We start from the raw sequence: 12,492 nt of genomic DNA, 5'->3' as shown, positions 1-12,492 counted from the left end.
CGCATGGCTATCAATTGTCGGCGTGATATAAAGAAAGGGAGGTGCGTACTGTTGTTCTGTACTAGTTGGTAAGAAAAGACTGCATCTGCTTTTAATTTCTTTGTCCATAATTTCCTTATCCTGCCACTGATAATATATAGCATCTTTTGCGCCAAAGGTACGAAGAGTAAGTTATAAAATAACCAATTATATGCAAGACAATTATGAAATTATACAGAAATATGTCTTATTATGAGAAAACTTAAGAAATATGTTGTAGAAGCACCAAATTGGTAAAATATGTCAAAATATGCCTTATCAAGATTGTCTATTTTGGCTGATTTTCATCGGATACGTAAAGCATTCGATCCACTGCCAATAAAAAATCTGTTATAACAAAGTCCTGGGCCCTAGTTATAAGAGGTGTCTTGGACTGAATGTCACATCTTTCTTTGTCACAAGATGGTATGTGTTAAGGTTTTACCAGAGTACGTTGACCCAATGCACTTACAGTTTATAAATAATGTCACTTGGTTAAAAAATGGCATCCACTTTCAAACATGTATTGTATAAGCTTGACGTTCCTGCTCCTTCCGCTCGTGAAACCTAAAAGAAGAAAAAAAAAAGATAATGAAAATGTGCATACTGATGTGATTACAACAAACAATGACAAATTAGATTATACATCAACACTGAACAGGAAATGAAATGAAATTCTTGAGTTTGGGAAGAGATGATGTACCACCACCAGGGTCCCATTTCATTCCCTGTTTGTATCTCAATGCCTAGTGTCTGTGGTTACATATACTTATTTTGATAACAATTAAGGCAAACTGACAACAATGTACCGGTATCAGCCAATACTTTTCCAGAGTTTAGACAACCCATGGATTAGACAAAATAGCAGCTGGCACTTTCATGTCCACATATGGATGTTTTTATAAATCTGTACAAAAAACCCAGTGGGATTTAAATCCTAGAACAAATATCACAATATGAAATCTATGGCCTGATATCTCAAATTGGACTCCAGGCTGGCAGAAAAGTTAAGAATGTGTCAACTAAGGTAGGAGGTATTGTGCATTGTTGGAAGCTTTGAATGGCGGGAGGAGAAGTAAGTGAGGGGAATGAACTAAGGCTTGCAGCAGGAGTCAGGTTAAGAGTTGGTGGCTTTTGGGAGAGTGAGACTCAGTTGTTGTTTTGGAAAGTGAGAGAAGAGAGTTGAGTTTCGATCTGGGAAGAAAGGGTTGATCTTGGGACCAAGTTGGATATGAGTCTGTTAGTCAAAGTTCAGGAGAACACTCAGTTATAGGACTCTTAACGATTTAAGGACCAGGGAGATGTCATTCGAAGTAAACTTATCGAAAATCTGTTAAAAAACTTTCTGTGTGTACAAGGCTAAGGAACACCTATTTGATGACATCTACTGGACAAGACAGGTAATCCCTTTTCATTAATGATGAACGTGTTGGTTCAGTCGTGAAGGTATTAAAATCAAATTGTGTGTGCCACCTTTCATTTCAGTGTTTGTTTAGATTATGTTAATTGTACATCCTTCTCATGCTCTATGGAAGCCTAAGCTACTGGTTGGGAAGTAATGCATCACAAGGTTCGATCCTGGTGCCAAAAAAGTAATGTTGAGGCACCGTGAGTTGGTGTTATTCGTGGTGATAAACCACGCGTAAAATGTCATTCTTGTGTTATGAACTTTGACCAACAGACTCGCATCCAACTTGGGTCCCAAGATCAACACTTTCCTCCCAGATCCAAACTCAACTCTTTTCTCTCACTCTCCAAAACAACAACTGATCCTCACTCTCCCAAAAACCACCAACTCTTAACTTCTCTCTCCTGCTCCAAGCATTCGGTCATTCTCCTCCCTTCTCCTCTTGCCATTCAAAGCTTCCAACAATGTACAATACCTCCTACCTTAGTTGACACATTCTTAACTTTTCTGCCAGCTGTAGAAAGACTGAACTACTCAGGAATGTTAAGGATGATACGACATATTCAGGGCTCCCAGTGAACTTGAAATGTCTTTGCCTGAGTTTTCCAGAATCTTCTATTTTTTCCAGGGTGGTCAATACACAGTGAAGTATTGCTTATTTTTTACAATAGCCTCCATTTCTCCTCATAGCCATAACATCACCATCTATTATTATTATTATTATTATTATTATTATTAAAGATGAGATGGACTAGCTGATTGATTTCAAATTTTTGGATGCTTCAGCCTTTGTGGTAGTTTGCACCCTTCTAAGTACACGGGAAAAATCCCCTTTTCTTAAAAAAAAAAAAAAAAAATGGGTGTAAAGATGCCTCTGAGAAGGTTAAAAATGCAACTTGTAAAGGGACTTCTACAGAACAAACACAAAATTTAAAAAAGGCAAGGACAGTCTAAAAACTTCCTCACAAACAGTGTAAAAGGTCTGCTCTTTTCAAAAAAGTAAAATGCTGTCATCATCTCCCAACATGGATGGATGATAAATCGTTGGGAAGGTTAAAACTCAGTATGAGGAAAATAAAATCAGCACATGCAAGAAGAATACTTAATACAACGTTACAGGTATGGCACAGTGGAGGGTCCAGCCCTTGCACCAAAATGGCAATGTGTGAGATGGTTGTGTCAGATTCGAAGCAAAGTTAAGATGACTTATTCTCGGCGAGAGAGAGAGAACGAGAACAAGGTGAATGAGAACGTCGCCATCTGCATCAGCTGACTTGGAGGTAGCATCAGCTCCTTCATTCCTACTGATGTCTCCATGACTGGGGACCCAGCAGAAGCAAAATAATTGTTACTCTATTGGTATGGGCATATCTGTGTGTTAATATTATATTATTGATAATTTCAGTCATTTTATTTATTTCTTTTATGAATAAAAAAATACAATTTGTATGTCACGGTTTTGTGAAGTAAATGTCTAAATAACCAGTTTATTATTAAAGTAAATCATATTGAATCACTTGGTTGCATATATTAATTGAGGAGGTGAATGAACGTTCTGCAAGAATCATTTGCAATTTTGCATTGGCTCAGTTATTGGAATCAGTAAATTTTATATCAGTCGTTTATCAGTATTGGGAAATGCTTCATATCAGTTCACTTTCTGAAATCAAACTAAATGAAGAATCCCTGTGCACATATAATTAAGGACTACGGTTACAGATATTTGTCTGAGCTAACACCTTCTCCAACTGTTTTGCAGTGCGCAAAATAACATTCCAAACATACCACATATAGAAGAAATATTTTCACACTTTTGAGAAACAGCAATTTTCAAATGGACACAATATCAATTAATCTTTAATGAAAAATAAACATATATTACAAGCCTTTGTCTTCAAAGCAGCTTGTGTGAAGAAGATCAACATGTAGGAGCATATTCTAGCCCTTCAGATGTACTTCAATGTGACTCATTGATCAATTAGGTAATTTTCCCTGAGATTTCCATGAGAATTTTATTTTTCTCAAATTCCCTGAGATTTCCAGATTTCTCCAGTTGTGTGGGAACCCTGCATATTTAAACATGGGTGTAAGAAGGTCACTACATTTTAGCTAACATCATACCTAGAATCAGATTTAGCAGACTTGTTAGAAGATTCACTTTACGTGCAAACTGAATAGAAATTGACTGTCAAAAAGGTGTTTCAGGAATGAGCTTTTATGTAATATTTGGCATGTATTGACTTACGGTTAAAACATTTTTTTACAAGAAATGTTAATTATATTAATAATAATAATAATACATAATTGCAGCCAAATTACGTAACAGTATCTGGATTAATCCTAATATCTATCAAACACAGCCCAAAAATTGCTAAAGAAAGTGGGAAATTCCAATAGCCACTTACTGTAGTAGATTTCTACATGAAAATTGTTCAAAACATTACCTTTTGCTATAGTATGTAATGTACAATTTCTACTATACCTACCAGTAACACATCAAATTGAGGTATAGATTGTCTACAACAAATTTCTTGCTTGTCCTTTTTGTTGTTCAAAAACCTACCTTTAATGCACTACTACAAAAACGTTGATTTTTCCAGACACTAAATTTCCCTGACATTTCCATGACTTTTCCAGTTTTTCCAGACATGTAGACACCCTGAATCTCCCAAACTTGAGTCCGCAAGCTGATATCCCAATCTGAAATCCACGATCTGATATCAAAATATTCAGTGATTTGGGTCCCAAGTCTACGTATCTTGGAAATTATACGAAACATAATTTTCTCTTTCATTTTTTTCAAAACTGACTGAACAAAGTGTATTTTGGGGTCATGTAAGAGCCATTCTAGAATGATGGCTGTCTTTCAATTGAATCCAAGAACATGGTATTTGCATAGTCCATATATTGCATCACTGTTCTGATTCCCTAGGCTAATCGTGGCAGCAGAGACAAATTTGTTGGGGAGGTACCCTTAACAAAAGAACACCAGGACTCGAACCTGAGACTATTGGTTGAGAGTCCAACGTTCACGGTCACTGAGGCAACTTTATGAATACTTTAAATAATGCTTTACTAGACGGATATGTAAGTGCCAAGTACTTAAATAATGCTTATAAACACTGAATAATTCCAAAATGCTACAACATTTAGATATCACTATCAGTGATATCAGTTTATTTTACTTCACTTTTCTGCCACTTTTGACTAATAGCGAAGGTGAGGATGAGTGATAATGCGATGAAATTGATGAAGAGACACTCACAAAGAACACCTATGCTCAGGTCAGGATTCGAACCTAGGACCCTAGAATCGTAGCATGGTGTGCTAACCACTCAGCCACGGAAGCCAGCAGTATTGGTACAAATCAGTAACAGTATCAGAATCTGTAATTTCAGCCTCTAAAGAAACATTCATGCAACCTCTATAACTCAAAACCACCAGAATCTTTGGTTTGTCAATGCAGTATGCTAACCCACATTATGACAGAGACAATTGTTCTTGTTTCCCCACAAACATGCGACAGATAGTTTTCACTACAAACATATCCATCTCAGATTAAGACAACAGCCATCCTCACCTTGCAAGAAGGAGAGCAAGCTCATCTCGTAGCTGCTCTTTTGATAGCGCAGCTTCTCGTCGGCCATGGAAATTAAGCTCTCGGTCACACTCAGCCTCGCTGAGCTCCCTGCTGTCCGAGAATCCTGAGGGTGGTCGGAGCTGGACCGACGGGAAGCTGGAGAAACTCGTCTCCTCCAGGGAGCTCTCCAGGCTGGGTGTTCTGAAAAACAACACACACGTCAGGCATGTTGATACACATTACTGTTCATATAGAAATACAGAGGAGACAGAAGTGATTTGGAAAATGGATAAAGGGATGTTCCATGAAACTTTATCCATAATGGAATGCACACCACAATGTTGATTGGCTATGAAAAGTATTTACACTTTTGTGACTGATAAAAAGAGTTGAGCACATGCTCCCTATTATATGAATAAAGAGTTGAGCACATGTTTCCTATTGTATGAATAAAAAAGAGTTGAGTACATGCTCCCTATTGTATGAATAAAAAAGAGTTGAGCGCATGCTCCGTATTGTATGAACAAAAAAGAGTTGAGCGCATGCTTCTTATTGTATGAATAAATAGAGTTGAGCACATGCTCCCTATTGTATGAATAAACAGTTGAGCACATGTTTCCTATTGTATGAATGAAAAGAGTTGAGCACATGCTCACTATTGTATGAATGAAAGAGTTGAGTCCATGCTCGCAATTGTATGAAAAAAGAGTCGAGCACATGCTCCCTATTGTATGAATAATGATGTCATGTAATGATGAGTAAGATATAATTTCCTTATTTGATCACGTATTGCACGAGTGCATGGGAAACCCATTCTCACACACGGACACATTCAAACATATATAAAGCATGATAAGACTACTTGAAGGAACAAACCTTGACTACCTGGCGGATGAGGGGTCCTCCAGGGCCTTCTCCAAGCTTCTGGAACGAGCTCTCGCGGACGGGGGATACACACGTCGTTCCAGCACGGGAGATGTCTCGTTTGACTCCGTGCTGGAGTCGGGGCGGTAAAAATCTGCAAAAATGAAAGAACATCAGAACTTACTGTTCAGAATTAAGTTCAAGCAGATCTGGAACAAAACTGATAATATGTATTTATCCGACTGAGCGACTGATCTGTTTATTTTATTTCGATTTTGTGTCACTTTAGGCTAATGGTGAAAATGAGGATGAGTGATTATATGTTGAAATTTATGAAGGGACACTCACAAAGAACACCCATGCCCAGCCCAGGATTTTAGCACATGACACCAGGCATCATAGCATGCTGTGCTAACCACTCTGCCACTGACGTTGGCTGATATATTTGTATTGGTGGATATCAGCAGAGTAAGATACTGAGCAAAACTATCAGACACAATGTGATGTAGAAAAAAAAAACATGAATTCTGAGCCAAATTTGTGTAAAAAAGAAATACTGACTCATTTAGTGAATAACAACTATTTCTGTTTTCTGCGACGATTTTATTTTTGATAAACTTATATTTCTTAACTTTGGAAAATTTTAGATTACTTAAAACAGCATGTCTCTTGCTGCTAGAAAGGCCAATTGAGTTAATTTATTTTGCACTAAGCTACAGTGTGTAGCATTTTTTTTTTCTCATTGGAAGACTTTATGTAATGGTGTTGCCATCACTTATTGTCATTAGCATGATCAATGAGCACCATTTACAGACATAGATCACTGGAGTGGAGCTCAACGTGCTGTAGCTGTTATAAAATTTTTATAAAAATGATGACAATGTTGGGGCTGCGAGATGAGAACATCGACGTTATTTTAAATGTTTTAGTTTCGAGAGACATGATCTTATTCCATTGGCCAATGCAATCAGGATGTGGGTGAATAACTTTGAAGCTACGGGTAGTTCATTGAAGCAAAAACCAGCAGGTTTCAGATGTTGGAACATGCTACAGATGATTTCCGTCACAGATTGTCCAATTGTCATTGGCGAAATGAAATTTTGAACCTGACTGTGCATATTTTGCAGATAGTAATGTTTAAGGTTAGAGCTGATGTGTTTGTATTTTCTAAACACAAAACATAATATTAGTTTTGTTGAATTTAAAAAAGCCCATTTTTATGCCACACCCTGAACTATTTAGTACATCTATCCTGCAAAAGATGGGAGAGGGCCTATATATCGGCCATGAGTGCCACCACTCCACCTGGCCTGAACAAGGCCACCCAGTAACTTCCCCACCTCATCCCACCCCCTCTGGATCTCTTCCCTCCCCCCCACCACTCACAGTTTTCAACGAGCCTGGTGACCGAACAGTGTTTTTTCCGTTTTACACTCTACTACTTCTTCAATCAAGACCCGGCAACTCTGCAGGCCTCTAACTTCCGGTTCTGTCTTTCTTCTAACTCCGAACAATGCAACGATAAGTTCGCAAAAATTCAATTTTTTTTCACTGTCTGGTGAGTGTTTCCTTTCTCCTTCTTTGCTTTTATCCATGCAAATTTATATTTATAAGTCTAGTAGTTACTTAGATAACAATAGATGACAGGGATGGGCAGATATGGCTGGTGCATAAATGTACTTTCTTGCAGCTTCACTAATTAGTGCTGTAAAGTTTGTTATTTTTATGAGCGTCCAAGTGAATATTGATGTCACACTTTACCTGCAGTGATATTAAGCTGCACCTGTTACCTCAGTCTGTTGGCAGTACATGCCTAGTAAATGCTTTTCTATACATTGTTGCTTGTCACTTCGGTCTGAGAGCTCTCCTATTATTGCTTCTCAAAATATTGACCAAGCTGCAGCCCAAATGGTTTACTGATTGATTGATTTTGATATTCTGGGCACATCAGCTCATAACAGAAAATGGGGATAATCCCCTTAACTAAAACAAAATTGAGGACAGGCTCCTAACAAGAATGTCCGTTAAAAGCTGCCTAACTCAATATTTAAAACTAAATCATTTATTCATTACTTAACAAGAACTAAAACTATACTGTTTCTGAGGGTAAAATCTCCATACCTATCAAAAGCTGAGGCTGCAAAGAGGCACTCAGCACACACAAGAACAAACACAACCCCACAAAGGGTTATTCTAGCAGTGGGTCCAGGTGCCAGAGCCTCATTGGCAGGGTGTACTATGGGGATGTGAGATTGACTTTTATTTGCCTTACCAGAAGGTCACTCCTTACACCCCACCTCAGTGGCGGCTGGCCAAGTGTAACAAGTGGAGATGTTTTCATCTAATTTTCAAATTAATATTGACATTTTTCATTTGCTTCTTAAATTAAACTATTTCCCAGCAAAACGCACACGATAATACTCAAATAATACGCTGCTCGGCGTTATGCACGCGAAGAGTTCCTCGTAGCATAAACAAATCAAGAGCAGACGCCGCCATGTTGCGGAAGACTTTAGCCGGTTGTCATGGCAACGATGACATCACCTAGCGTTGGAATTGAACGGGTGTCGCCATCTAGGTGCAGCAGTTCTCTTGTCGACAGAAAACATTGCATCCAGTTCCTCCAGTGGTTGTGGCAAAATCGTTGCGTTCTCGCGAGATCTTGTTCTGCGTGTGTGTTTCACATTTCCTATCGTGTGTTGTGTTCATGTATTGAGCTGTGGTTTGTACAATGAACCCAGTAAATGACTTAGTGTGTAATTTGTTGCAGACACCATTTTCCAGATGGACGGATGAAGACAAAAAAGACATTTTAAATTGTGGGGGGGGGGGGGGCACTGACACTTACTATTTGTTTTTCATTGCCTATAAATGTACTTCTTCACCTGTTATTTTAGGCACGAGCCGCTACTGCCCCACCTACAACAATGATAATCATCTGTGTAGTTTGTGCTCTGTCCTTATATCATTATGGTTACTTCCAATACAATGTTGAGGGGCATATTGGTAACGCAGTCAGCTTGTAATCAAGGGTTCCCAGTTCGATACCCAGTCAAGGCACATAGTGGTTGGAATTCCACTTTAAATAGTACGTCCAGTCTCAAGGACCATGTAGACAATCATCAACGATCCACTCAGTATAACCTGTGAGGTACTAGTAGCTCACCATCCACAGTTTGACAATGCCTGGATTAAGATACCACGAAGATGATGTGATGAATAAGAAGAGAACAAATGAAAAGAGTTAAGTGAGAACTGTTCATCATTTCGGACATGGTAACGAGCAAGTACCTTCATCACATACCTCTTCTATTTACAACTTTCACAGGAACCCTGTAGCTCGGGTTGCCTGTGGACTCTGTGTACGGACTCTCACTCGTGTCTTCTGACTCTGAGTCTCCTCTGCTTGCACGTCGATGCTTTGAGCTGCTTCTGCTCCGCGGTCGTAGATTACCTCTACTGGGCAGTGTCTCTTGTGTCGACATGCGTGTTTCGCCTGGAGATGAAAAACACCAAAGAAAGTGTTTGAACATTTAAAAAATTACTTCTTAAGTCCGAATTTTAATTGTTTTAAAGCATGTAAATAGTAATACCTTCATTGATTAATGTAATTTTATTAATTTTGAACATTTGCATTGAATCACACAATTGATAAAAATGACAAAAAAAAAAAAGAACCTGTTGAAACACCAAACTGAAATGAATGAGTGTGAGTTGGGTGAAATTTACACAGGCAGTGTTTCTAAAGGCCTGCGAGTGGAGCCGATTCAAGGTCCCGACACTCGGAATTATTGGCTCAGGGTATTATATGTAAATTCTGCGTAGACGTGAAAAATTGCAGCTTTTATTAATTCAAGTCCCATTGAATCTATACGTATTTACAAATGCCCTGTGGCATGTTTCATTGAGAAAGGAAAACAAAGCTGCAGTGTAAAGGAAAACAGAAATACCTAGATCCCCATACTTTTATTAATACTCTTTGCAGAACAATTTATCTGACAGACATAGCAAGTCATGGGATGGCACCAAGCCTAACCTTTTAGGAGCTTCTAAGCTACAAGTTTCTTTATGACTGAAATTTGACTGTATTAGCACCAGTTCATTGTCTGTTGTTCACTCCCGTGCATGTTCTTGCAGACGGGAGTGTTTTAATTTTCTTAAATATTGTTTTGTACATTCATCAGCATTTCTCTAATGGTATTTATGATTACACACAGTAATAACTAAGGTTTAAATAAAAGTAAAGTAAAAAAAAGTAAAGTGCTCCCCTGTGCATAACACCACGCCATAAAGGCGTATAGGGGATGTGGGGGTAACGCCCCACACTTTCTTGATCCGGTCGTGAGTGGGGGTCATGTGATCAGCATCACGCCCCTGACCGCCTTTACCCCCCAGGGTTTCCCCCAGGTACCCATGTTATTCGATGCTGGGTGGGCGCCGGGGCCGCTTCCATCGTTAGAAAAGTTCCCGGATTTGAACCGGCCAGGGATCGAACCCGGGACCTCTAGCATTGTAGTCAGACGCGTTACCGACTGAGCCACCGTGGCCACTTAACTAAGGTTTAAATAAAGGAAACATTTGCTTGTACACTTGAATTTCTAACCTTGAATTTTTGGAAAGTTTTCCTTGAATTTTATCGTAGTCTTAGAGTAGTCACCCTGAAGATAAAAACGAACACAATGACTTTTTTGTACAACATTCGTACATCATTGTCAATTGTCCTCCTTTCTCTCATCATACATTCTGCCCTTTACCTGTCTCCATTAATGCTTCAACCTGTGATGATGCATGAACATGTGAAACGCCATTTTAGCATGTGTGGCATTTGTGCAGAGCTTGTTTTTTTTTTTTTCTTGTCAACTTTTAGATATATCTAAGGTAAGAAATCTCTTGAAAAGATCAATGTCTGCAGCATCAAAACAACGAAGAAATTTTAACAGACCAAATCTCACAAAATGACCACATGCGAAGAATTTTAGAAGACTAAATATCAGAAAGAATACTCAGGTTTATTTACTTCTGCATTTTGCAGCCTCTGAACATTTTACATGAGGAAAATAAAAATCATGCAGGTAAAAACTATTGTATGATTAAATGATATCTAAGAAAAAAGCATTGATAAAAAACAGAAGATATGGTAAATTATGACACTTGTAAATTAGCAAATAGAATTAATAATAGTATTTTTAATTAACTCTGAATCAGCCGTAATAAATAAATATCCAAAATCTGATAACGATACATAAGCCCAGTAGAATTAGATAAACATAAGGGAAAAAACAAAGCTGATTATTTGCAATAACAAGTTCAATTCAATTTTGACTTACCAAGCAATTAAATTATTCATTGTAAACTCAATATCAAATTACTCATAATGTAAAAAAAAGAATGAATTATGGGAACAAATAGGGAATAAAGCCAACAATCCATTGAACTGAACATTTTCTTTAGAAATTTGCTTTCTGAAGTTTTTTCTTTTTTAGTTTTTGTTTTAAGTGCATACGTAGGCTAATCAGGACTGGACCTACAGTTTGAAGCTATATCGGAAACAACATATGCCTCCACCAGGAATCGAACCTGGGACCAGTTGATTACAAGGCAATGATGTTACTATTAGGTCTCCTCTTCCTGAAACTCCAGTGGTTAATGAAATGAATGTACTAAATATCTAAAATTAGGGACCATTTTCCAATATAGCTGAATTTGAATTTTTGGTGACATGTTTCAATGGGTAATCAATCTTCCAATCATCTGCACAAAAATTCAGCTATTTTGTATTTTTATCGCTAGACAGGTAAAGTAATGGCTAATTTTACTGGACTAGTTCAAAACACACACAAAGGCCTTACTCTACAAGGGAGTGACATTTCTGAATTGACCTGCATTGATTGTTTCGCATAATATCCTCACCCTCAGTCTCCACAGAATGCCTCTGATGATCCGACCACCTTTTCGACTTTGGGTACATGTTCTTGTCAAACGGCTGGCCACCGCACTCGAAGTTTCCGAACGTCTTGAACTGCATCGTGTAATCCAAGGTGTTAGTCCTCTGAGCACCTGCATTAGCACCTCCTGGTGCTGTAACACTGAACGTAGCATACGGACTGATCTCGTACAGCTCTGACGGAAACAAGAAGGTTGACGAAATCAATCCAGGTCAATCATATATATTCAATATCTTTCTTTTGTTTCACATTCTACTGCCAATCATGGAATTTTGAAGCAAAGTTGTGAACCAATTATGTACATAATTTTATTGCTCTGAGGAACTTACAATAATATATGTTTGAGAAAATGTTAAAACAACGATATATTGGAAAATACATGGGTGCAATTTGTAACTTAACCAATGACAATGATATACATCCAATATTCTACACAATAGTTGAAATCTTATCAGAATACTTCATCTTATGACTTTTTTATCTTTTATAATCTACATAAATAAATGTAACATGCAGAAGGTATGGTAGCTTTGACCTAACATGCAAATCATAAACACTTGCTAAAAACAAATTAATGGAAAAGTCTCTTTAATGAAGAGGAGGATTTGACTTGAAGAAATTACCATTAAATTTTTAATGGTAAACCCGAGTTTTCAACACAAAAAAAGACATAATGA

The 12,492-nt window shown here is 37.9% G+C and overlaps 1 protein-coding gene across 1 annotated transcript in view; it reads right to left on the bottom strand.

Annotated features, from left to right (window-relative positions):
* Window positions 1-338: 338 nt before the first annotated feature.
* The window catches only part of Dscam3 (Down syndrome cell adhesion molecule 3), an 823,298-nt gene continuing 811,144 nt past the window's right edge, over window positions 339-12,492 (bottom strand). Inside the window, exons 32-35 of the mRNA XM_083132903.1 lie at window positions 9,175-9,366; window positions 5,892-6,024; window positions 5,007-5,207; window positions 339-585 (exon numbers count right to left, since the gene is read on the bottom strand). Of these exons, the coding sequence (XP_082989029.1) occupies window positions 534-585; window positions 5,007-5,207; window positions 5,892-6,024; window positions 9,175-9,366 (578 nt within the window). The 3' untranslated portion in view covers window positions 339-533. The remainder of the gene's footprint in view (window positions 586-5,006; window positions 5,208-5,891; window positions 6,025-9,174; window positions 9,367-12,492) is intronic.

This window comes from Lepisma saccharinum, chromosome 12, assembly GCF_977018435.1.
Source record: "Lepisma saccharinum chromosome 12, izLepSacc3.1, whole genome shotgun sequence".
In the NCBI taxonomy this organism is placed as follows: domain Eukaryota; kingdom Metazoa; phylum Arthropoda; class Insecta; order Zygentoma; family Lepismatidae; genus Lepisma; species Lepisma saccharinum.
The sequence above is the reverse complement of the archived record's forward strand: the minus strand, read 5'-3'. Positions and strand labels throughout refer to the sequence as shown.